The sequence below is a fragment of the Bos javanicus genome, chromosome 22 (genome assembly GCF_032452875.1).
Source record: "Bos javanicus breed banteng chromosome 22, ARS-OSU_banteng_1.0, whole genome shotgun sequence".
Classification (NCBI taxonomy): domain Eukaryota; kingdom Metazoa; phylum Chordata; class Mammalia; order Artiodactyla; family Bovidae; genus Bos; species Bos javanicus.
This window is the reverse complement of record NC_083889.1, coordinates 48683946-48710260: the sequence shown is the minus strand read 5'-3', so window position 1 is coordinate 48710260 and position 26315 is coordinate 48683946. Positions and strand designations below refer to the sequence as shown.

The following is a 26315-nucleotide window of genomic DNA, read 5'->3' as shown; positions in this document are numbered from 1 at the left end:
CTCTTACTCAATGTGTCAGGCGTGTGACACCTCCAAGTACATCCTGTTCCCATCTTGCCCTTGTGTAAGGTTCCGGGCTAGCAAGAAGAGACCTGAGTCTCTGCCATGGACATTGATCCAACCTGGAGGCCCCGGACCCCTACAGCCTCCCTGAGCGGGGAGGAGGCACTTTCCCTCTCAGAGGCTCGTGCCCCGTACGGGTGGGTGAACCTCAGCCTGCTCAGGTTCCTGGGTGAGCGGAGGCCAGCCTCTTTGTCTCTCTAGGCTCAGTGTTCTTGCCTGTAAAGTGGGGTTGATAACACCATCGGCTTGTCGGTAGGTTTGATGGCACCCAGGCCGCGCACAGGCTCCCTCCCGGGCGGCAGGGAGGTTGGGGTTTAGGGGCGTCGCCGCGCAGCCGGCTCCGCCCCGCCCCTAGCCCGCTTCCTCCTCCGGGGACTAGTGGGCGGTGCCGTCGGCCCAGCCTCTCGCCCGGCGCCCCGCGGGCAGCCCCCGGCCAACGCGCCATGTCAGCCGACTGGTTCCGGCGCCGCTTCCTGCCGAGGGGCCCGCTCCCCGCGCCGCGGCCACCCCGGCCCCGCACCAGCCCTGTGCCCTACCGGCGGCCCCGCTTCCTGCGCGGCTCGGGCTCCAGCTCCGGCACCGCCGACGCCTCGCGCCGCCCGGACGCCCGGCCGGTGCGCAGCCCGGTACGGGGCCGCTCGCTGCCTTGGAACGCAGGCTACGCCGAGTGAGTGCCCGGCCCCAAACGGGCCCGCGCCCGAACCTCCCCCCTCCCCGCGAGTCTTATCCTGAGGCCGCGTCCCCCACCCCATGATCCCGCCCGGGGTCCCGTGCTGGCGACTGAGAAAACAGGCTCAGCTGAGTGAAGGATCCCGCGCCCCCGACCTTGTGGATAACTTCCTCTGGGTCCCTCCCGCATCCCATCGGGAAGGACCTGCCCTCTCAGCCCAAAAACCTACCCCGTCAGGCTTCCAAAAGAGGTAGTGTCACTGGGCAGAGGTCCAGCGTTCTGGGCTTTGGAGAGTCCTTCCACTCCTCACACACACACATCTCACCCTGGGTTATGGCTGAGATGGGGCAGCCGATAGGCAAGGAAGCCTCACACCTCCCTAGGCAGCCTTGCCCTTACCTCCCAGCCCAGGACAGCAGGTAAGCTCCAGAGGGGCTGAGTCCTGAGTTTTGCCTTAGCTGTGAGATCACTGAACAGTTTGCAAACTACCAGCATTTGTTTGTCCAGGTGTGTGTTAGGGACAGCACGGTGGCTATTGCTCCAGAGGGAGGGCTCCCTTCTATGTTTCAACTGTTCTCTGTGTCCATGGGGGCAGAGGTGTGTCCCTAAAAGGGTCACTGATCACATCCTGGCCTCAGAATCATCAACGCAGAGAAATCTGAGTTCAATGAGGATCAGGCGGCCTGTGGGAAGCTGTGCATCCGGAGATGTGAGTTTGGGGTTGAAGAGGACCAGGAATGGCAGACCTTGTGCTCAGAGGAGGTGAGTGCAGCTGAGCCTGAGCCCCTCTTATAGACTGGGGCCAGGACTGCAGACTGAGGTTCTTGCCCTAGTGCCCCATTTTCAGCCAGGGGACAACTAGGGAGGCCAGGCAGATCCTGATGCCAAGCCCTTCCTGTACAGTTCCTGACAGGTCATTACTGGGCACTGTTTGATGGGCACGGCGGTCCAGCTGCAGCTATCCTGGCTGCCAACACTCTGCACTCCTGCCTGCGCCGGCAGCTGGAGGCTGTGGTAGAGGGCATGGTGGCCACTCAGCCCCCCATGCACCTCAGCGGCTGCTGCGTCTGCCCCAGTGACCCCCAGTTTGTGGAGGAAAAGGGCATTCGAACAGAAGACTTGGTGATCGGGGCTCTGGAGAGTGCCTTTCAGGAGTGTGTGAGTGTGACCTTTGGCTGGGGAAGGAGGGAAGGTTTTATCCCCAGGGATCTGAGGGACTCTGGGTTAGGGGGGCGTCCCTGCACTTAATTGTGATCACCCTGGATCTTCGGATTGAGAGGATAAAATTGGGTTGTTATTAAGCAGTCATCATAACCTCTCCTATTTCCCCAGCACTTCCTATTAATATGTGCTAGGTGCTTTTACCTGTATTATCTCATTGCACATCCTTTAGGTCCCTGGTTTCTCTTCCTCACTGTTTACTTCCATACCTCCCCAAGGATATATTTAGATCTCCTGACCACAGGGATCCTGGAGTCATAGCTAGACTTTGGGCAGGGACTGCCATGCTTGCTGGTTGGGAAGTGCGCTGTAGGGTGGGGCTTGGGGACACTGGCACAATGGCAGTACAAGTAGCAGCTAAAGCAGCCTTGGTTTGCCCCAGGATGAGGTGATCGGGCGAGAGTTGGAGGCCTCAGGCCAGGTGGGTGGCTGCACAGCCCTGGTGGCTGTGTCCCTGAAGGGAAAGCTGTATGTGGCCAATGCTGGGGACAGCAGGTGAGTGAGCCCTGGAAGGTGGGCAAGATGGGGCGAGCAGACGGGCAGGAGAGGTGGGGGGACAGTGAAAGGGGGCTGGAAGTGGAGAGACAGAAATGAGGAAGATTGGCTGAGTTGTTTGTGTACCGGGCATGTGTCAGATGCCAGAGGGGCAGGGACCAGGTCAGACGGTTGAGGCTTTACCCTGCAGGACTTAAGCAGTCATGGAGGGGCTTTGAGCAAGGGATTGGCATGGGCAGAACTGGCCCCTGGTGGTTGGAGGAGGGGCCAGCAGGAGGGAGGCCATGGGTAAGGATGGAGGCTGCTCCACAGACCTCTCCGTCTCCTCTAAAACTTCATCCAGGGCCATTCTGGTGCGGAGGGATGAGGTACGGCCCCTGAGCTCTGAGTTCACCCCAGAGACTGAGCGGCAGCGGATCCAGCAGCTGGTAGGTGCTCTTAGTGGAGGAGGATGTGGATGCAGCCCCAGCTCCTGGGCCACCAGAGGGAGCCTGATCTGAGCAAGGCCTCCCTATCCCAGGCCTTTATCTACCCTGAGCTTCTGGCTGGTGAGTTCACCCGACTGGAGTTCCCTCGGCGACTGAAGGGGGATGACTTGGGGCAGAAGGTCTTGTTCAGGGATCACCACATGAGTGGCTGGTGAGTGAGGTGGGGTTGGGGACACTGTGGGGAGGGCCCTGGGGTCCAGGCTCAGCTGGGTGGCCTGGGGCAGTCCCCTTCCACGAGGCAAGGTGGGCCCTGTTGGCCTGGGTTGATGCTGGGTCTGCTCCTGGTAGGAGCTACAAGTGTGTGGAGAAGTCGGATCTCAAGTACCCACTGATTCATGGACAGGGTAGGCAGGTCAGTAAATGGCCACTCTGAGAATCCCTCTTGAATCACCCCCTGTGGAGGTGGGAGCTCCTTTGTCCCTCGTGGGGTGGGGGGCCTTGGCTGAGGTCCTAGGGGCTGCTCCAAGGTCACAGGATGTTTCTCCCTCAGCCCAGGGGCCCATGGGTCACAGTCCACCTGTGTGTGCTTTACGTGTACATTTTCTGGGGCTGTTTGCTATCACCTCACACCTCTATTATTTCCAGGCTCGGCTACTGGGAACCCTGGCCGTCTCCCGGGGTCTAGGAGACCATCAACTCAGAGTCCTGGACACAAATATTCAGCTCAAGCCCTTCTTGCTATCTGTCCCACAGGTGAGGGGGCCACAGCACTTCCATCTGCCCAGTAAGGCAGACAATGCAAGGTTGGCGGGAGCTAGGAAGGGAGCAGTGAGGAGACCTCAGACTTACCTTGCAGGTGACTGTGCTCAATATGGACCAGCTGGAGCCCCAGGAGGAGGATGTGGTTGTCATGGCAACTGATGGGCTTTGGGATGTCCTGTCCAATGAGCAAGTGGCATGGCTGGTGCGGAGCTTCCTCCTTGGCAACCGAGAGGACCCACACAGGTACTGTAGTTGCTGGGATCTGCCTGGACCTGGGTTAGTACCAGCAGCAGCATTAAGAAGTACGGAGAAGACAACACAACAGAGGAGTCCGGCTAAGAACAGTTGGCCAGGACTGGAGCTACCTCAGGTTTCCTGGGGGTGACTGTGGGTCCTCAAATTCTCTGGGTCCATACTCACATGGTCCACACAGTCAGACTGCACTGCTTGAGTTCTCAAGTGTCCAGTGAGAACTGGGTGAGCTCTCCCGGAGGGCTGGCCTTGCCTCTTTGATCTGGCCCCAAAGTACATCTGCAGGATGGTCCCCACAGGTTCTCGGAGCTGGCCAAGATGCTGATACGCAGCACACAGGGGACGGACGACAGTCCTATACAGGAAGGGCAGGTGTCCTACGACGACGTCTCTGTGTTCGTGATTCCCTTGCACCACCAGGGCCAGGGGCACAGTAGCCGCTGAGGATTCAGACACCGCATCCCAGAACCACTAAGGGGCCAGGTGCGATATGGGTATCCCTCCACCACGGTCAACAGCAGGTCTGCCTGCCCCAGTCCCAGACCGAGCCCTGACCCCAGCCTATTTCAAGGTGCGCATTTCTACAAGGCAGTCAGAGCTGGAAGAACATAGGGAGTTCCCCAGGTCCCCACCCCTGCCAGGCAAAGAACGCTGTCAATAATAATGTATGGCAGTCACTTGACATTAGGATTCCACGCAAGGCTCCTCAGAGAAGATCCTGAACAGCCTCAATACATTATTCCCAAATGGGGACAGCTGGACTAAGTGCATTGGCCGAGGATGCCAGAAAGGGCAGACAGCCTGTGGTTGGATCCAGGTCTCTAATGCATGAATGTCACTGAGATCCTGGTCTGCTCCCCTCTGTGCTGGAGGAGAGGCACGGACCCAGGGGCTATAGTTGGGGGAGAAACTAACGGGCAGAAGGAGCCCCAGAGGTGGCTGAGTGGTGAATGCCCTCATCACTGCTCCTGACTGCTCCTCTCTGGCCCCAGCCCTGCCCAAGGCTGATGCCTCAACAATGCCCTTGTTGCTTCCATCACCTCCCTATTAAATGTGTATATGCAGAGAACCCTTGTGAATTGTCAATTGCTGTAAAGCTTGGCATTATAGTACACTTTTTGCTTTTTCTCGTTCTCTTCTAAAATAAAAAATCAGTCTTAGCCTTAGCTCCACCTTACAAATTTCCTACAATCAGCACTGTTTTCTCTGCAGCCTCCCTAGTTCCCAGCTTGGGATGAGCCCCAGTGAGAGAACTGCTGCCCGGGAGAACAGAAGGGAGGGTCCCCACTGCTGGCTGTGAGTTCTGGGCTTGAGGTACCAGAGGGAATGCCTTTGGGTTTTTAAAAAATGCAAATTATAGTAGTTTTAGTATAAAGTTTACAGTAAATTTAGAATAAAGCTAGACTTACTGACCGGAGACAAGTTAGTTGGGGCTCCAGAGCTTGCTGTTTCATGAGTAGTTTAGTTCAACTTCCTCACAAGACCCCTTTTTATCATCCAGCACTGGCCAAGGCTTAGATGCTTAGTATTTGTTGAATTTCATAACCTCAGCCTTATCTAACTCCTCCCTCATCTACTCTTACTTTGGTGTACAATTGAGATTAATTCTTACCAGGCAACTCACAGCCTTAAACTGCAGCCAGAAAGGACAAGGACCACTAAGCCCCAATATGATGGTGAAACTTGTTTATTTAACACACTGGGGAGGCTCCCAGAGCTCCTTTCCTGCCCATTAACTCACTTTAGACTCCATTTCCTACATGTTCTCTAGGGAAGAGATAGGATAAACTATGAAATTACTCACTTTTTACAGTCATATTCCATAGCCCTGCACTTCTGGGCCTACCTCTGTCCACAGCTGGGTCATGACCAACTGTGGTTAGCCCCAGCAGCTCTGGGCACCCTCTCCAAGACTCTAGTAAGACATCTGGCATGCACAACTGTGCCCTACCGCCCTGCAGTTTTACTTCCTATTTCTTCAGCAGTCCCCACCCTCCACTCCCCCGACCCCAGCAAAGCTTTGTGAGTGGTATCCTGTGCCTGCCAACCCACTACCCACGTCAGCTACTCAGCCAGCTCACCCACAGTCTGCTTTGCTTCTCACATCACAAGGCTGAAGCCCAGGAAGTGGGCAACGGTAGGTCTCTCAACTGCAAACAAGCCAAACCAACAGGAGTGACCACTGCAAAGGCAGCCACGGTCACCTGCGTGTTCATGTCTCTCAGCAGAGCCAAAAACCACAGTAGCCTTCATGGCAGGCCGTTAGGGGGACCTCCTCCTCCCTGAACAGTCGTGTTGACAGCCTGTGCATGGCCTGCCCCTTACACGTTGGCTCGCTCCCTCTGCTGCCCTCCAGAGCCTTTGGTCAACCTCTAATGACCAGGGGCAAAGTGGCAGGCCCCCGGTATTGCAGCTGAGGATGCCACGGTACTAGTGAGTTGCCAATTCACCAGCCAGGCAGTGGGTTACCAAGGAACAGGCCAGGCCTTCTACCAGAATTTTATTTCCACTATACTTGCCCCCCCCCCAACAACCTAGTGCCTAGCAGGATGAACCTTATTCCAGCTAGAGGTTGCCAGCTGATCAAGAGTTGAAGTTAACAGTGAGGATGAAAGGCAGCTTGAGGTGTACACCAAATACAGTCTTTGAGGATCTCAAGGTTGGCTCAGGCCTGCCTTTTCTGGGTCACTCATTTCTGGCCTACTGCTGCTTATTAGAATGGGGGGTTGAGGGACCCAGACTGCTGTGCACTGGGAGCTTGATATAGGGTTCCTCCCACCAGCCCACAGGCCTTAGTTACCAGAGGCAGTCCCAGCAAGCCCAACAACCTGTCCACAGCATTACAGTGAGTCCCAGTATGAGCCAGGAGGACTGACAGGGGACAACCCACCCCCATGCCCTCCAACTCTAAGAACAAGGCAAACAGTGCTATGAAAACTCAATGGAAGAGGCTGCAGCCGTAAAATTCTGTCTAAGACAGATAACATGGAAAAAATGTTTATATGTTAAGTACAAAAAGGACATAAAATTGTATATACAGTAGAATAACAACTATGTAAACACACCAAAAATCTATATGCACAGAAATGTCTAGAAGAACACTTAACACCAAAAGATTAGCAGTGGTAACATTTGGGTGGTAAACTGATTCTTTTTAAAATTCCCAGATTTTTCTTAATAAGCATTAATTATGACTGCAAGTTACATTTTTTTCTAAAAAAAACCAAAAATACCCCATTGGCTGGTGGTTGAGCAGTGCAGTGTCACTGTCACATATAAATCAGTGGCTTTGGCCCTGACTCTGGAGAGCCTGGTGCGCCCCCCATCCCCGGGAGAACTTAAGCACCTCGGCTCCCACTGAAGGTGTCTTAGCAGCCCTGGTGCTCCTCAGGGTCTCTGACTCACAGACACTCCTCCCTTAATTCTGCCTTATTTCCGCCACCGCATCATCTTCGGTTACTTCCAGCTGCATCTTTCCCTTTCCTTCCCAACTCAGGAGCTGGCTCTGCAGCCACAGGTCCCCATAAACAGAAGCAATGCAGTGCATATTTTCAAAGGACCTGCTGCCTCTGCTTCGGACACACAGGATCTCAATACAAATCATTTTCCTGCGGACAGACAAGTCATGCATGGTGGCTGCTCTGGGTACAGATACGTCACTTACGCAGGCCTTCTTGTTAACCTACAGTTCCAAGTACTCTCTCTGAACAGTTATTCCTACCATGAATTTTCTACCCTGGAAAGCCAGGGGTGGGCAGTTAATAGTTCAGATCACTTGGTTTCTAAAAGTCTCTCCACTCTGAGAATGCAGAGCTTTATAGTGTGGCACTGCAGAAACTGTAGATTTCAGTCTATGTCTGGCAAAGATGTATGCCCCTTGCCCTTAAATTTGAGGAACAAACCAAAAAGTAACTGCTAAAAAAGCAAAAGAAAACAAAACAGTAACTGCTAGCAATTCACAGCCTATTCCTGCTGCTGAATGGCGAGAGTAATGGCTTGCTTTCCCCACCAGTGGGTAGGTACTCTGGGGCAAGTCAAACATAACCTTGTTGGGCCTGTTTCTGGGTCTGCAGGGAATGTGTTACTCGCTTATATGTTTGAGAACTTGGTGAAATAATATGCCACTTGTCCTGCTCTAAGAAGGCCATGCAGGGGAAAAGGTAATGAGCTATCTACAGCTCATCTCAACCCCGATCAGGAAGCCTCCCCAAGACAAGACAAGGAAAAGCAGCAAGAAAGCAGACATACCAGGTAAACAGGAGTGACCTGTAATTGGCAAAGAAGCCTCAGACAAGCTGAAAATGCTCTGGTTCCAGCATCCTGTCCCCAAATGCTAGAAGCCAGACACAAAAGGCATGCAAAAGTGACTGTCACACACATACAGGCGCAGACAGAGCATCACTGGGCAAAAAAGGGGCTAATACTGCAGAGAAGGCCCCAAAGTGCGACTTGAGGAACACAAGGCAGTCATTCCAAGACCCTCACTTAGCTGCCATGGGGACAGCAAACACTCAAAAGCTTTGCTTTTGTTTAGTCTCCCGAAGGGAAAAAAGTTAATAGGGAAGACTCACTAACACTTGTGGCAAACACTATTAGCAAGGATGCAGTCTTTCTCTGGAGGCATGGGACTTCATCTCCTTCAGCTGAACTCTTTGATACTTTTAAAATATATATATATATATATATATGTGCATACATATATATATGTATATATGTATGCACACACACGATATATTTAAATGAAGGTGTACACACACTGTGCTAAAATACAAACAACAGAATCCCAAGTCATATATAAAAAGGCTAAATATAACACAGGCCTAGGCCAGCCCCGTGTTGGGAGCTGGGCAAGGGGTAGGATCATCTGGAGACTATGTACACAACTTGTGGTGGGCAGGGAAGGCATCAATGTAAACAGCTCGGACTCACTCCACAATACTGGCCCACAGGAACGCGTGATGGAGCTCATGCACAAAAATAGACGCCCACCTTGCTTTCATACACAATCAAACTTGGCAGGCACCCAGAAGGACCGAGGGTTTGTGTTGATGACAGGGGACCACACCAAGCTGCTGCTAGACCTCCCAGCCCCAGGAATTCACCTGCTCCCACTCCTCCCTCCCTTTCAGGTTTGACCCTTTGCCTACCCAGAGCCTGAGGCATGGTCAGGTCACCCACCTTCACATGACTAACTGGCAAGACTTCCTGGAAAGCAAGGTCCTTCTGTATCTGTCCCTTTCTGACCCTAAAATACATGGAGACTTACTTCTGTAAATGTTTGGCACCTAAGTAATGCAACAGTTGTGGACAATGCCACAATAACACAGGGAGACCCAGTAACAAGACATGCAGGGTGAGGGCAAGGGGCACTAAACTGCCCTAGCATCTCAAAATCAGAACTGTGGCTTCCCATGCATTTATGGGGGTGGGAGAAGGGATGTGCAGAAATAACAACTTCACCGACTCCTCAGCAGCAAATACATTCAAAACTGAAGGCGTCTCGAGGGCCCACTATACCCTCATCACAAGTCTGGTCACTCCTCTGGAGGAGCTCGGTGCAGTGACAGCTGGAAAGTCTGAGTCCCGATTGAGTCGGCCACACCAAGAGTCCTTTTGAAGAAGTTCGGCAAAGTAACTTTTTTCTTTTGAGCAGATGTACAGCACATTCTTGGGAAGGCCATGTGGAAGGATGCTCTCCAGCCCAGTCAAATGATCCAATCCCACTATTATCTTAGTCCCCTCTGAGTTTTTTCCTACTTGCCACCCTCGCTGTACAGAAAACAGCCAAGCACCATGCAGGTCAGTCATCAATGGTGGGCAACCAGAAGGCCTGGATGAAAGAAGAACATGAGTCAACTCTAAGAAACCAAGGTTCTCTCCTCAATGCTGAAGGATTTTCTTACCCCTCCCCCACCATCAAGGAGCCCAACCCTAAAGTTGAAGCAGTTATGGCTGGTAGCCCTCCCTCCTGACCAACTGACTGGCAATCTATAAACGGAGAAACACTCCCCAATCTATGTGAAAGTAAGCTAGTTCTTTTTCACTCCAACACTAAGTTCCATCACAGAGGTCCAGTGTTTAAAAAAAAAGAAGTACTCTCTGGGAGGTGGGTGTCTGGCTTCACTGTTAACCTACAAGTGACCTCAGGCAGGCCCTCTCATTCAGGAGCTATAAATAACAAAAGAGGTTGGACTGGATGTCTCTGCTACATTTTTTTTGGGACAGTTTTCTTAGTTAAAAAGAAAAAGAGATGGAGCAATGTATTCTGAGTAGGCTAGTAATGAAATGCCTCATACCAATACCTAGACAGGTTTGCTGCTGCTGCTGCTAAGTCGCTTCAGTCGTGTCCGACTCTGTGCGACCCCATAGACGGCAGCCCACCAGGCTCCCCGTCCCTGGGATTCTCCAGGCAAGAACACTGGAGTGGGTTGCCATTTCCTTCTCCAATGCATGAAGGTGAAAAGAGAAAGTGAAGTCGCTCAGTCGTGTCTGACTCTTAGGGACCCCATGGACTGCAGTCTACCAGGCTCCTCCATCCATGGGATTTTCCAGGCAAGAGTACTGGAGTGGGGTGCCATTGCCTTCTCCAGACAGGTTTAGGAGATGCCAAAAGGAAATAGGAGGTTGAGATTCACTGCTACTTTGTTTTGCTCATGTTGTCCAGGAGGAGACAGGGGCCTGGAGAAAATTCTAAGTGGTGAGCTGTGATTAACTAAGAATTTCTGATGAACTCAGCATAATCTGAGAGGAATGGAAAAACTGAAGTTTGTAGCCACAAAAGGCTGGGTCAAAGAGTTTTAAGAAACCAAAAGTTAGCTTCAGGTAGTCTGGACATAAAACCAGGAGCCAGAGCTGACCTAAGATCTCCCAGGACCTCAGAGGTGATCCCAGATCATGGAAAGAAAAGTAAAAGTGCAAGGCCAGCCCAATCACAGATCAGATAACAGAGGCGAAACAGGGAGGCCACCAGCTGAGAAACATGAACGTGGCTGCTTGTAACTGTGCCTACTTAAAACTCACTGTGCTCACAGAAGGACCCCACCCCAAATGAAGAGGGCCCCTACGCGGAGGACATCTCCCGCTGTTCACATACCATGTTAGAACAAGCGCTGGCAAAGGTCATGAACTTGGGGTTGAACTGCAAACAGGTAATGGGGCCTGTGTGTTTGCCATCCAATACAGCTACTTTTATACCACTCTCTCCATTCCAGACATGGATCTTGCCATCCTCCGAACCTGAAGAGTAAAGATCAAGGCATGTAACAACAGCTCAAGGCATACTACAAAGACAAGCGGCAAACAGACACAGACTGACATCTTGAAAGCGGCCAACCTTCAGGACCCAGCCATCAGCAGAAATGGAGGAGGAGTAAAGACAGTGAAGAAAAGACACTTTAGGAACTGATTTAGACTCTATTCTCAGGCAAGCCATTTCCCCTCTAACTACAGTTTTCTCATTTAAAAAGGGGGCTAAATACGATCACCCTACAAACATCTACACTAAGGTGACTCAACGCAAGGTTACAACAGGAAGTTGCTACTATCAGCAAGACAGTGCTTGCAGGACTTAATTCTATGCTGGTCCAGGAGAAGACCATCATTAACGCCCATCCCCAGTAAAGACATGCAAAGCCAGGACAGTTTAAAGACACAATATCTTTGACATAATGTGCTACACAGAAATCTGGAAATTTCTATCAAGAGGATAATAAATGGTTTCTTAATTAGTTATAACCAGCAAAAATAACATAATGCACAGTATCAGAGAAATAACCCCCAAAGGGGATAAAGGAAGCTTACCAATCATAATAAACTGGGAGTCTGGAGTAAACGAGGCCTCCAATGTGACAGCCTTGCTGTTAGCATAACCCTAAAAAATAAAAGCAAAACAATACTCGTTACAGTGCCATTAACAAAAAATAATTGCCTACAAACACTGACTCCACATACACCTTCTCAATGCACAGTGCTACCAAGGTTCCAGACTTGGCTACCACCCTTTACAATTAATTCACTCCCAACTGCATGTTCAAGGGAGCTAGAAAATGTTTATGGTCAGGAATTATTATATATCTAAACACCAAACTTGAGCCACTGAGTGAGAAGTAAATGTCTCAGAATCCAAGAGAACTAATGTCATGTGCAGGAAGAAAATGTCAGTCCATGCCTTTAACCAAGGACAACTGCTGGTCTCCATCAACTAGCTAACATAATTCTCAGAAGGGATGACCATAGAAAAAAGGTAAGAACATTGGGAGGGGAAAAAAAAAAAAAGAGCTCAAAAGTTGTCAGCTCACCCCAAATGTATGCATCACAACTCCCTTGAATGCATCGATCAGACGGATGAAGCTGCCATTGGTGGAAATGAGGATGAGCTTGCCATCATTGCTGAACTTAAGTCCTGTCCACTCACAAGTCCGATCATACTGCATCTTAAATGTTGCAAATGGCCCCTGCAAAAGAAAAAGACAGCAGCCTCAGGCCCAAGGCACATCAATCATTCTTTCTGCCAGAGCCAAATCTCATTCTATCCCTTTAGATTCCTTTGGGACTAGGGAAAGCAGAGGATTACATACTGCTCTGATGCTTTCTAAGATCTACCACATACCTCCTCTAGTGTAGAAAAAGGCTCTTCAACGTCCATCTCACCCTTCAAAACTTCCATAGTATCAAGACAGTTCAAAGATTCAAAGATTTACCTTATCAAAAGAGCGAAGATCATAAAGTTTGACCATTTCAGAATTGACACCTGCGGCAAAAATTAATCCTTCTGGATCAAAAGAACAAACTGGCTTGCCCTGTAGATGCATGAGACCCTAAGAAAAAAGAAAATTTTTTAAAAAGTTAATGAACCCAGGATCCTACAAAAACAAACATAAAACTAACTAAAATGAAGTTTTAAAAAAATAGGTCTCCATGCAATTCATTTCAGATCAACTCTAACTGTACAATTTTACAGACCCTGAATTCAAATAAAAATCTAATATCTATAGTTCAGAGTCTCCAGGAAAACTGCCTTTAAAACACTAAGGCATGGATCATAATAAATATGCACTGGATTAAGGTATTAACTCAATTATCAGTCACCTACCAGGAAAAGAAAAGATTTTCTCCAAAATTTAAAGACTCTGGGATTCCAGAAAGAAAACACTGCTTTCCCCTTTCCTTGAGAGGGAGCACCGATGATAGTGCTTACCACAGAAAACACTTAAAGTGTAACTGTGAGGCAACATTACCTGGCAGTTAGGAGAGCGGAGATCCCAGAGCCGAATAGTCTTATCAAGAGACCCAGAAATGAAAGTGTCATCCACAGGTGACATGGACAAAGCCACCACCCTGCAATGCATCAAGATAAATAGTAGTTGAAGCAAAATATCTGCAATAATTGTATATGAACTCTAAACCACTTGGCCTGCCTCCCTATATACATGTTCTCCTAAGAATGTTATTTTAAGAAACAGGCATACACAAGCAATCTGGAATAATCAAAGGCAATTAGTATAATTTAAAAAGCAACTTAAAGCTACAACATAAAAATATACGATTCCAAATCAAATCAAATCATGAGACACCATTTCATACCCACTAGCAAAGCAAAAATTAAAGAGAGATAACAAGTGTGGGTGAGGATGTGGACAAATTGGAATCCTGATACACTGCTGGTAAGAATGTAAAATGGTACAGTTGCTTTGAAAAAGTTCTACACTTTCTCAAAAAGGTAAACATTCCGTTGCTAGGTATACACCCAAGAAACAGGAAAACATGTCAAAAAGAAAAATCCCCATGCGTCTGTGTTCATAATAGCATAATTCATGACTACTAAAAAGTAGAAACAACTCAAATGTCCATCACCTAATAAATGGATAAACAAAATGTGTTATCACCACATAGGAATATTACTTGGTAATAAAAAGAAATGAAATCACTTATTCATATTAAACATGCATGAAAGTTAAAGAGGTTAGATAGAAAGTAGATTAGTTGCTGCCAGGGGCTAGGAAGACGGGAAATGGGGAGTGTTAATGGATACAGGGTTTCTATTTGGGGTGATGAATATGTTCTGGAATTATATAGTGGTGATGGTTGCCCAACTCTGTGAATATATTAAAAACCACTGAATTGTACACTTTAAAAGGATGAATTAATGGTATTGAACTATATCTCAATTTATTAATAAAAAAATTCCTTAACTAGAGGTTTGTGGGTCCAATAAGTCGGACAATCTATGTTTCTAACACGTTCCTAGGTGATGGTGAGGTTGATAGTTTGAGCGCCATACCTACGGAAAGCCACAGGCCTGTGCTAACAGCCTATGCTATGTTTCTGATATGGGTCCCCTTTTATGGTTATACTGTTAAGATTCACTCACTGAAAAATATTTCTTCCAAGGCCTCATCTGGACTCTCTTTTCCCCTCTGCTCATGTTCTTGCTCTGCCATGCTCTGCACTGAAGATACCCACCATGTCCCCAGCATTTGGGCCCAGCCTATGGAGAAGGACAGCATGTGACTCTGCTTTACCTGCCTCTTGGAGCATGCCAGAGCCCTAACCAGGGGGGTTCTTGAGGAAGCCCTTGTGAAAATGGACACTCAGATGGTGCTTCCTTCTGGGTGTTATGGAAGAGCAGCTCCACATTCTGGCTTGGCTAAAAAACACTTCATAGGGACTTCCCTGGTGGTCCAGTGGCTAAAACTCTGGGCTCCCAATGCCAGGGGCCCAGGTTCGATCCCTGGTCAGGGAACTAGATCCCACATGCCTCAACTAAGACTCAGCGCAACCAAATAAATAAATAAATATATGTATATTAAAAAAAAAAAAAAAAACACTTCATAGACAAAAGAGTGGGTGTCATAAGTGAAGATTGCAGAGGAAATGATGGTGGTGTACTGTTTCATTTTGACAAAGAAAAATCTGAAGTTAAAAAATAAGGTGATTAAGTCACACAACTCATTTGTGAGTGGATTTTTTAACTGTAGAAATAGAGGAAGTTCAAATTTTAGATGACACTGAAAGGGGTTCAGGAGGTTTTGGTTCCATGAGAAAGAATTAAAATGTGTGCCATGAACAGAAAATGAGAAAATGTACTTTCCCCGCCACCCACCCCACTCCAAATCTTCCAGCATAACTAAATTAACATTTGCACTAGATCATCAACTTAAAAATTTTAAAGATACTATAAGCCAAAATTTCCTGGGAATGCTGAGGTGGTAATAAAACAGAGTGAGGAGATTGCATATGGACATGTAATTTTATGTCAGAAGTTCAGAGGAAGTCTACCTTGGCATGTGGCTCTGTTAAGAAGCACAGGGAATGCAAGGAGGAACAAGATTTCCACTCTAAGAAAGCTTAACTGTCTAGCCCAGACAATTCCAAGAGAGGGTCAGAGAAGGCTTTCCGGAAGCAGCTACACCTGTGTTGAATAGGGTTTCAATGGGAGTGGTCTTTCTGGAAGATGCCAGATAGGAGAAGGCATGAAGCAGTTCAGGAAGCAGCGCAAGAGTTCACCTCAACAACACTGGGAAAACGGGTCAGACAGAAAAGAACCTGACTCCAAGGTTTTTTGATGGAGGCTGTGAAGTGGTCAGAACTGTAAAAAAAAAAAAAAAGAAAAGAAAAGAAAAACTAGAGTGCAGAAGCAGGATAGTGAGTGGTGGGGAGATTAGGATTTGACAGTAATTTACCTGAGCAAGGACAGAAGCAAAGGAGTAAGTATGGAGGAAAGTGACACATGAGGTTAAACCTAGGTAGTGTCAACAGGATTTAACAGCTCACTGAATGTGAAGGCAGGGAAAAAGCAGTGAACAGACAACAGAGGCTTTGAGTTGGGAGAACTAGAAGAGACAGATGGAAAAAACATGAGGCAAACAGAGGAACTGGCCCAAGGAATTTAACGAAGGATGGAGTATCAGATCTGTCAGAGACCTACAGAGATGTGTATAAAACTTGTAGGTGTGAAGTCCAGTCTGAAAATCATAGGCTGAAAATACTGATTTGGGAAGCCATCTGAGATGAATGAAATCAGTGATGGAGGTAGCTGAGAAAATACCAAGAAGAAGAGAAAAAAGCTAGGGTAGAACCTTGCTTACTTCAGAGTTAAAGGAGAAAGAGAGGCCAAGAATATCAAGAACAGAACCAAGATGGAAAGCCAAAGGGGGAAAAAAAAAGCTTTACTGAGAGGCTGAGTGCCAAAGCAAGCCCCAGGCAGTATATTTTACCTGGAGGCAGCAGGGAAAGGGGAGTAAACAGCTTGGCTTGGATGAGAGAATTAAACAGTGAATGAATGTTAGGAGGTAGAGATGGGAATATGCAGATTATTCTTCTATGTCTGACAGTGAAAAGAAGTGGGTGATATTCTCAACCAAAAAATTCAAGGTAAGGAAGTCTGTAGGCAGCAAAGGAGATGGAAGAAAGTAGAGAGGGGTTGTTTTTCTCAAGGAAGAAAAAAACTACTTCTTTCTCAGGGAAAGGTTTCTAAGGAAGAGAAGAATTTAGGCGGAAAAGACAGAAGTTGAAAAGAACTCAGTTTGGATGGCCTTGACTTTCTCACAAAAGAGGGACAAAGTTATCTATTTAGAATCAGGAGGTCAAGAAATTGGGCAAGTGGTAAAATTGGACAGTTTCAAACAACTGCCATCAACTCCCAATTACAGACAATATGTTTGTGAACGTTAATTTAACAAACAAAAACATCTACTAGTCACAAGCCATTCTTTGTCTGAACTACACAGTAACCAACAATTGCCACCTCTTATGTTCAGCAACAAAGAAAACGCCCAGCCCAATCACAAGTGCCACTGTAAACAGGGTGTTCTCCGCCCACCTCTTATCAGGGCTCTGAACCACTCCACGTTGGATTACTGTACATTTGCAAAGAAAGTACCAGTGATTAAAATAGCATCCAAGGGAAATTGTGTTTAACATTCAACCCAAACTTGAAAAACCAGAGGAAAAATACTAGGAGAATTGGGATAAGAGACAAACAACCTGCATTATGAAACTGAATAAGGAAACAAGTTTCTTAACTTTCAAAAAGTAACAAAGAACAATTTATTAATTTTGCATTCTTATGAAGATCTTCATATGGAACATGTTTATGTAGAGGAGGGGCATGCTGAAATGGGGGCCACCTATACAGGAAGCCTCAGACATGTAAACTGTCCTTTCATTAAGGGATGTCTGATATTTGAGATCTCTAAATGCCAAATACAATTTTTACTATATAGGTTTCCAATGAATATCTTTAGTCCACATTTTTCCTATTAATGTTTTAACTGAGGTTTCAGTTTATCCATGAAGTCCTACCCCTGCCTCAACAACCTTGATTAATCTAGAGCTGACTGTTTAGGAAGGGTTAACAAGAGAAGACTTAAGAGATACGCCAAGCAGCAGTGAGAAACTAGCTTCATTTCACTAATAAAATCTCTCCACTCGTTTATTCTCTGGATAACCTATTTACTTTTTTTTAACACCTGTGTCTTACCTTTTGCTATGTCCAGGAAAGTACCTGATATATTTGTTGTCATGCAATGACAGGTAACGAATAGTATCTGAAAGAAGACAAATATCCTATTATTTTTAAATAATTTACTTTGCGTTTTCATCTTGAAAAGACAAGGTAAAAGAATTCATTGTTCTCCATTATTCAAGCAAAGTTTGAATGCACAATAGTGAATAACTCCTTTCCACAGCACTAGAGATTTCACGTAACTCAAAAGCAGAGTTCTCAAGCTGAAAGCATAGAGAGCTATGTTTAAAAATCATTGTTGTTACCAATCTTTGGCTTCTGCATAGTTACAATGTAAATTATCCTGCAAATATGCCCCACCCCCCCAAAAAAACCTCACAACAGTTTCAGTACCCACAGAATGCAAACCTTAAAGAAAAACATACTGAGCTACTGACGAAACAGGCTCGAAGAACTAAACAACCATACTGAGCTCTGGATCAGGCTGGACTCTGGCATATTTTTCTCCAGTATTCTCCAACAGCATGTCAACCCAACCTTCACCTCATCTGAATGTAAACTGAATACACAATTTACATTAAAATTAAATAAAATGGAAAGAGAAGTAAAGTTCTACTCCTTTTCTAATTAACCAACTATAATGGCCCCTTATACAGAGAAGTGAGTTAGAAAGTGGCCAAAAGAAGAAATGAGAAAATTTAGATTAAAAAGACTGCAAGATATTTAAACATCAGAGTCATAAACTATACCAAGTCCAGTTCACAGCAGTGAGATTTTTACAGGATCAAAGAAGGGAGTCATCAGAGATCTGTGCTTGCAGAAAATAAGAAAAGTACTCTTAAAACCCAAATCATTCCTTCTGAAAAAGTAAAACAAAATACGATGGTGCTGGGAAGGGAATGAAGTTCCATAAAGAATAGAACTGGAAAGTACCATGCTTCTGACAAGACTAGGAATAAGAAACAATTGTTGAAAAATGTAAAAGGCAATAGGGCCAAAATACAGAAAAGGAAAGGACAGAAAGAACATTATGGAGGCAAACAGTATACAGGAACAAAAAGGTTGAAAGCACAAATTCTTTCCACTCGTTTACAGGGGTACTAATATTTAACCTGGGAGAGGGAAAAAGGCACAAAACTAAACAGCTTCCTTGAATACACCTTCAAAGTTCTCAAATGACAACTGTAAAGTATTCCTGACTGTTCTACTGTGAGGAACTCCTCACGGGCCCTGAACAGAAGAGACCCCTTCCCCATTACCTGGTCTCCCATAGGTGGGCAGGGCGTCGCCATCATCTCCGCCCCACTCGGTAGCCGGCGCACTGTTCCCGGCAAGGCAGTGGCCTGTACAGTTATCTCCTGTACCGGGTGGTATCATAGACCCTCAAACTGTACAAACTACTACCTCAGCCTGGAATCAGGCAAAAGGATACGAAGCGTTGGAGCAACTCCGGATGTGCTCGAAACAGGAAAGGCAACGTCCTCACAGCAGAGGCCTGGCAGCAAAGCTGCAAGTGCTACACATTTGCCTCATCTTGCACCATATTTGGAGCATTCTCATTTAATCACCCAGAAAAACACCCCAACAGGAGAAACACCATTCATTCAGATGATCACAGAGATATATTTCCTCAAAATCCTGTTTTATATTCTTGTCCAAAAGTATCAATTGCACTGTTTACTTAGAAAACCACTTCTGAAATAAAGGCATGAAAAGTACAAACAATATACTTACTAAAAATCAAGTACAGAATTCTCATTAAAAAAAAAAAAAAAAAAAACAACCAAAAAAACTTCTACTCATCTGCTCTGAGATATGCATAACCAAAATAGCAGTCTAAGCAACCTTTGTTGAATGACATTAGAAAAATCTTACTGCTAAAAATGAAATAATCAATAAGTCAGTGAGATTTAAAAAAAAAACCCAGTCCTAACATGAAAGTGTTATAGCTCAATTCCAAGATGACCTATCAACTGAGAATGACCTATCACAGAGGAAAAGCAGTAAAAACAAAGATCCTTTATTAGAGAAAGAATTCACAAGTTTAAAATTTGAAAAATAACTATTATTCTTCAAAGGCATTAACTTTATTTAAAGAAGAAAGGGAGTCCAGTGGTTAAGACTGGAGTGGCAGTGGTTAAGACTCTGCGCTGCCAATTCAGGGTACACAGGTTTGATTCCTGATGGAGCAACTAAGATCCCACATGTTGTACACATGGTATGGCCAAAAAATTTAAATAAGTAAATAAATGGAAAGGGGGATAAAATTCAGATCAAAAATGTCCCTGGAATCAAAGAAAACTAAGGTCAGTATATTGTCCTTTGTGACACAAACCATCAATAGATTGGACAATACAAAAACTCTTCTAAGGTCTACTAAACTACCATACCTGAAAGTATCTGTGAAAACTTTTCTCAAATCTGTATTATTTTGAACAGGAAGGCAGCACTGTTTAACACTTGCTGTGTGTCAAGTGTTCTTTTCTTTTATTTCTTCTAAAAGTATTCTTTGAAGTTTCAAGAAGCACAAACGGTAAATATAATTCGTAGCTTCCTATTTCCACTCCCCACCCTAAACTAGAAAACTTTCTTACTCAGTTTCAAGTCCTTCAAAAGTACTAATGGCTTGCTTCCAGCATCTCTTCAGTCATAATGATGTTAGCACAGCAAATATCACAGGAAAATTTAAAATAACTATAAACAAACATAAGCGGTCACAAAGATTCCATAAACCTTACCTAACAAAGGTAATCATGACCATTAACTTGCTAAAAAGAAGCTTGCTTACCGTCTATTTTGTTAGAGCTGTAAACGACTGTATTTGCTGCATGAGTGTATCTGATGAGATCCACGCCGTATTTCTTACTGTACAGGGTTCTCTTTGGTCTGCCAAGGAAATGGACAGAGAAAGAAAACCATCAAAATCTTCCAACACCAAAATCTAGTATCTTCATGTAAAGAGAAGCACTTGAATGATGTGGGAAGGGTGAAGATTCTTGGTAAGTCCTAACACTGAAAAGAAACAGAATTTCTTCCAAAAAGGGAGGAAATAAACAGAATCAATCAAGGGCAACAGCCTGAACCAAATGCCAAAGTTAGGAAGTAGAAGTAAATCTGAGGGCTCAAATCGGACTTTACTACAGTGTTCACAAGTAAGCTTTGAGAAGTAGTACATCTATCTGAGAAGACAGACACATAAAACAATTCATAACTTACAAGAAAGAGGAAAATGGGAATATGTCACACCAGTGAGGCCAGAACTTAAGCCATTCACTTGGAAAGATGCTCTTTCTTCAAGAAATGATTTATCAAAACTGAAACCAGGTACAAAACTGCCTTTCCTAATATAACCTAGTATTTCCATCCTCTCTATCTTATAGTTCCAAAGCACATACTGAGCCTTTTATAAGACAAACCTAACTCTCTATATCAAAACTAGTCATTAGTTCTTTTCTCTTTACTTAAATGTAAAATCACTTATTTCTAAGCTTCAGGTTATCAGTCTATTTGTTGAAATTCCTTAAACGTTATCTTCTTCTACAGAATCTTAAAGATCAAGCCGAAACTGATCTCATCAAAATATTTTATCAAAAACTTCATAATATTCTACATTTATGTACAGGAGGATTTCATAAATCCTATACTACTGTTTACCAAGAATTTATGGAAAAGAAGTTCACCCTCTCAATGTAAAAACCTCTTGAAACCTAGATGCTAAACAATCAGATGACTCAGGGAGCTTTAAGAAGTCAATCTGCACTTTCAATTTTTCTGACGTCAAGGGTTTCCCTACATTAAACCTATTTACAAACAAGATTTCTCACTCCAAATGCACTGAATTTTCCCATTCTCACCGTTTCCCAAAAGATGAGTTAATAAAAAGATCAGTTTAAATGCTACCTTGTCGAGTCCACCATCCTGGGTTCTGCCATGTAGTTACTGTGTTAACCAGTGAATGAGAGTGAGGGAGTGAGTGTGCATATGAACATGTGCTTACTCTCAAGACAGTTGACTCTGCGTCTACCAATGCAAAGAGAAGCTTACTTACCTCAGTATTGGGCCTACAATAATCAAGACAGAGCCTGAAGAACCAATGTTAAAGGGTATGGTCTAAGGAAAATATTCAGTTTCAATTACATATGGTCTATTTGTCTCAAATATATCAATAATACTAACCTAAGGTTTTGTGCTTAACATAATCTTTTACCTCATATCATTTTCTAGTTTGATAGCTAGATTCTAATGCATCCATTTCAGAGGACTATGCACATTTTTTCACAAATATTATGGTAAGCTTCTTTGCACAAACTATGATTCTGGTGATTAGGTAAGAATCAGATCAGATCAGATCAGTCGCTCAGTCGTGTCCGACTCTTTGCGACCCCATGAATCACAGCGCGCCAGGCCTCCCTGTCCATCACCAACTCCTGGAGTTCACTGAGACTCACATCCATCAAGTCAGTGATGCCATCCAGCCATCTCATCCTCTGTCGTCCCCTTCTTCTCTTGCCCCCAATCCCTCCCAGCATCAGAGTCTTTTCCAATGAATCAACTCTTGGCATGAGGTGGCCAAAGTATTGGAGTTTCAGCTTTAGCATCATTCCTTCCAAAGAAATCCCAGGGCTGATCTCCTTCAGAATGGACTGGTTGGATCTCCTTGCAGTCCAAGGGACTCTCAAGAGTCTTCTCCAACACCACAGTTCAAAAGCATCAGTTCTTCGGCGCTCAGCCTTCTTCACAGTCCAACTCTCACATCCATACATGACCACAGGAAAAACCATAGCCTTGACTAGACGAACCTTTGTTGGCAAAGTAATGTCTCTGCTTTTGAATATGCTATCTAGGTTGGTCATAACTTTCCTTCCAAGGAGTAAGCGTCTTTTAATTTCATGGCTGCAGTCACCATCTGCAGTGATTTTGGAGCCCAGAAAAATAAAGTCTGACACTGTTTCCACTGTTTCCCCATCTAATTCCCATGAAGTGATGGGACCGGATGCCATGGTCTTCGTTTTCTGAATGTTGAGCTTTAAGCCAACTTTTTCACTCTCCACTTTCACTTTCATCAAGAGGCTTTTGAGTTCCTCTTCACTTTCTACCATAAGGGTGGTGTCATCTGCATATCTGAGGTTATTGATATTTCTCCCGGCAATCTTGATTCCAGCTTGTGTTTCTTCCAGTCCAGCATTTCTCATGATGTACTCTGCATATAAGTTAAATAAACAGGGTGACAATATACAGCCTTGACGTATTCCTTTTCCTATTTGCAACCAGTCTGTTGTTCCACGTCCAGTTCTAACTGTTGCTTCCTGACCTGCATACAAATTTCTCAAGAGGCAGATCAGGAGGTCTGGTATTCCCATCTCTTTCAGAATTGTCCACAGTTTATTGTGATCCACACAATCAAAGGCTTTGGCATAGTCAATAAAGCAGAAATAGATGTTTTTCTGGAACTCTCTTGCTTTTTCCATGATCCAGCGGATGTTGGCAATTTGATCTCTGGTTCCTCTGCCTTTTCTAAAACCAGCTTGAACATCAGGAAGTTCACGGTTCACATATTGAACCGTATAAGAATAAACAATATTAAATCCTTTTCTCTAAAATTCACATCATCTACCACAAGTAATATCCTTTGTATGCTTTCATACTAAACAAACAAAAAAAATCATTTGGGACTTCCCTGGCAGCAGTGGGTAAGACCGTGCATTTCCAATGCAGGGTTCGAGGGTTTGAACCCTGGTAGGGGAACTAAGATCCTACATGTCTTGTGGTGCACCTCCCCTCTCCCCAAAATCACTCAGTGGATGAACTCCATTATTAAAAAAGTGTCAATGAACAGTAAACAGAGAAAATATTAAGCACAAAGAATTTTGTTTTAGCTATTTTCAAACTCCCAACATTAGTACCACCTAATACAGATACTGTGCTTTCCAAGGAAATCTTACTTTTCTTCCAATGTTGGTTTGACCTACACTAGTGGCAATTTTTTTTCTTCACGTTATCACTTAGGATCATGGACTCCTTGAAGCTAGAGAAGAGATCTGACCAATGTCACATACCTAGTCACAAAGCCAAACTAGAACCCAGTCTATCAGATCACTCTCTTATCACAGATCACCATGAAACAAGGTCACAATTCATATGAGAATATTTTAAAGAATGTGCTGTATACTACTGTGTTAATATTACATCTCTAATTTGGATAACTGTACTCTGGTTACATAAGAAAACGTCCTTATGCTTAGGATATCCGTGTTGAAGTGTTTAGGATAAAGGGGCTTGATACCTCTATATTACTATCTAATGGTTCAGGGGAAAAATGCATATATATATATATATATCTGTATATACATACACACACATATACACACATACATATACGTATGTAAATGTAAACATTTACATAGAGATGACAAAGAAAACAGAGCAAAACATAACTAATTATTGGATCCTGGGAGTTCTTGGAAACAATGGTGTAACTTTTCTGCAAGTTTGTAATTATGCAAAAATGCTACATGAATGAATGAAGTGAATTATGTTATAAAATTAATATTTTACTTATAACAAGAAGGACTTCCAGTCAATGTCATTTCTACTAAGGGGTGGAAATTATGCCATATTTGGAGACAAACTTTGAAGAAATGCTTTCACGATTTTCATTTTCTTTGAATGAAGACACACACCTCCATCCTCAAGTTCCAGGGAGAGGTTCTAATCTGTGCACAAGCACTAAGCATTTCAAGCAAGTCAGCTTCAAATTTCTTCTAGCTCCAGGACCCCACAACCTCTATCTCCACCCTAGCTTTATACGTGACTCTAATCCACGTTAATGCAAGTGGCCAGACTTGGACAGAAATGAATACATCACCACTCAGCATTGGTCCAGCTAACAATTCTCTTCCCCTTGGACCACCACTATAGGCCACTCTTCCACACACTGCAGGCAGATCCAAAGCCAGTTACATAATACTTTTTCACAGCCCAAATAGGAAAAATTGGGGAGAACAATAGACCATTACCTCAAATAACCAAATTCAGAAGTGAAGAGACAAGTTCTGAAAGTTTATAGAAGACATCAGTTTAAAGAAAACAGACAGAAGAACGGCTGGAGAAGGTAAAGAAAAGCCCAAGGATTCAAAAAGGAGCTCACAATTTAGAAGGGACATGGAGAAAGCAAGTCTGGGGCAGAGCTGAGGAAAAAGGGGGGAATTGGCAAAATGCTGTGCTTTTAAGATTCTGCAGAGATACACATGTGTTGGGTCTCCAGAGGACTTGGGACAACCTAGAAATGTCATGATCAGACTTAGAACTGTGGTTAAGTCCTAATGGACTGTAAGGTGTAATTTAAAAAACAAGTACAAGAAGAAACACGAAATTGTTACACGATATTTTCTTTGTTCTATTAGGAGGTTCACATTCAGGTCGGGATGGGACGGCCAGGTTCGTCCGTGTCTGGCAAAAAGGAAAAGTTTCAGATGCTGTTACAAAGTTAACTATAAACGGAGGAACCGGGGCTGAGGGAGTAAGAGAATGATTTGCAACAGAAAGGAAAAGACAAGGGGCCCAAAGAGGCACAACAAATAAATCCTGACAGGTAACAACTGCAACCCACGCGGCCTTCCGGCAGAAACACGGCGGGAAGCTGAGGGGCAGGGGACCGGCGATGGGCCAGGACTGAATCGAGGTCACCGAGCAGAGGGCAGAGGGAGCTGCCTCTGCTGAATGAGGCAGCCGAGCAGCCTCCGCGGTTCTGCAAGGGGGACACAGCCGACGGGCACCGAGGACTAAGCCCGACTAGCGGAAAAGCTACCAGCTGGGGCCGCGGTGGGCGGACCCGGCGTTTAAAGGTCAAGGTCAAGGTGGGGTTTGGCCAGAGATGCAAAAGCGGTCTGAAAGGAGACCGAAGGCAGACAAGACAAAAACATGATTATTGTTATCGCCATCGTTATTAAGAAAAAAACGGTCTCCCAGACGGCTTCGGAGGGGACGCGGCCCTGGCAGGAGCGTGTGCAAAACAGGCCGCGGGGCCGGGCCCGGGCAGAGAGCGGGCCGCGGGGCGAGCGCAGGGCCACGACGCGGAGGGCGGGAGGGACTCAGACCCGGGCCCAAGGCCACCGCCGCACTCACTTGCCCTCCTGGCAGTCATAGAGCACGATGGAGTCGTCGTCGCTGCTCGAGATGACCGTCTCGCCGTTGGGGCTGAAGTCGAAGCAGTTGATCTTGTCAGAGTTTTCGCGGAACACCTTGGCGACGCGGAAGCTTCGCAGCACGCTGTCGGTCAGCTTCATGGCGGCGGCTGCCTGAGGCGGCGGCGGCGGTGGCGGCGGCGGCAGCGGCGCAGGGCCGGGGCGGGGCCCGGGGAACGGGCGGGCTGCCGAGGGGCCGACCGGGGCGGGGCGGGCGCCGCGCCGGCGGCGGGCGGGAGAGCGGCCGGCAGTCGGGACGCCTCCTCCTCTTTCTCCTCCTGCTTAAGCAACACTCTTCTGCCCGGACTGTGGGGCCTTGCCGACCGTTCGTCCTCACGGTCGCCTCAGGGCCAGTCGGCGCGACGCCGGTTCATTGTGTCCGCCATCTTGGGACAACAGGCAGAAGCCGAGGGCGAGGAACCTCACCGCGGTGCCAGCCGGGAAAAGGGGCGGGGCGGGAACGGCGGCGCGAGGCGAGGAGGCGGGGCGGTGACGTCAGCGCGGGCGGCAGGGAGTGGCGTGGCTGGGTGGCCCCAAGAGGCAATTCCCCGACCTGCTGCGGGGGCGGGAGGAGAGGGGACTCCCACGTCCTTACCCCTTGGATTCCAAGGCCCCGGGTGACCCGGAGCCTCGGGCTTGTGTGCAAGCTCGCCACCGCTAAGAGACTCAGGCGCCCCCTGCAGGATCCCCGGCCGCAGGCCCAGGGACAGCAGGTACTGTGGAGGTGGGCTACGCCCCAGGAGGCCTGTTCTGGGTGTGAGTCATCGCTGGCAGCT

The 26315-nt window shown here is 46.2% G+C and overlaps 2 protein-coding genes across 3 annotated transcripts; one reads left to right on the top strand and one right to left on the bottom strand.

Moving 5' to 3' along the window:
- Nucleotides 1–446: 446 nt before the first annotated feature.
- On the top strand, nt 447–4960 carry PPM1M (protein phosphatase, Mg2+/Mn2+ dependent 1M). Of its 2 annotated transcripts, none has more exons than XM_061396795.1 (10): nt 447–730; nt 1372–1495; nt 1637–1891; nt 2337–2449; nt 2793–2877; nt 2970–3088; nt 3226–3289; nt 3523–3630; nt 3734–3882; nt 4191–4960. In XM_061396795.1, exons 1-10 carry the CDS (start codon nt 507–509, stop codon nt 4333–4335), a joined length of 1386 nt encoding a protein of 461 aa, XP_061252779.1. In that variant the 5' UTR covers nt 447–506; the 3' UTR covers nt 4336–4960. The 2 variants fall into 2 exon arrangements, with proteins under 2 accessions (XP_061252779.1, XP_061252780.1); XM_061396796.1 differs by lacking the exon at nt 447–730 and adding an exon at nt 766–1152.
- A 1896-nt stretch (nt 4961–6856) lies between these two features.
- On the bottom strand, nt 6857–25969 carry WDR82 (WD repeat domain 82). The gene is made up of 9 exons (XM_061396797.1): nt 25481–25969; nt 20145–20242; nt 17372–17438; nt 13128–13227; nt 12591–12707; nt 12189–12344; nt 11692–11761; nt 10985–11127; nt 6857–9721 (listed from the first exon to the last, which is right to left on the bottom strand). The coding sequence occupies exons 1-9, from the start codon at nt 25639–25641 to the stop codon at nt 9692–9694; spliced, it is 942 nt and encodes a 313-aa protein (XP_061252781.1). The 5' UTR covers nt 25642–25969; the 3' UTR covers nt 6857–9691.
- Between the last annotated feature and the right edge of the window lie 346 nt (nt 25970–26315).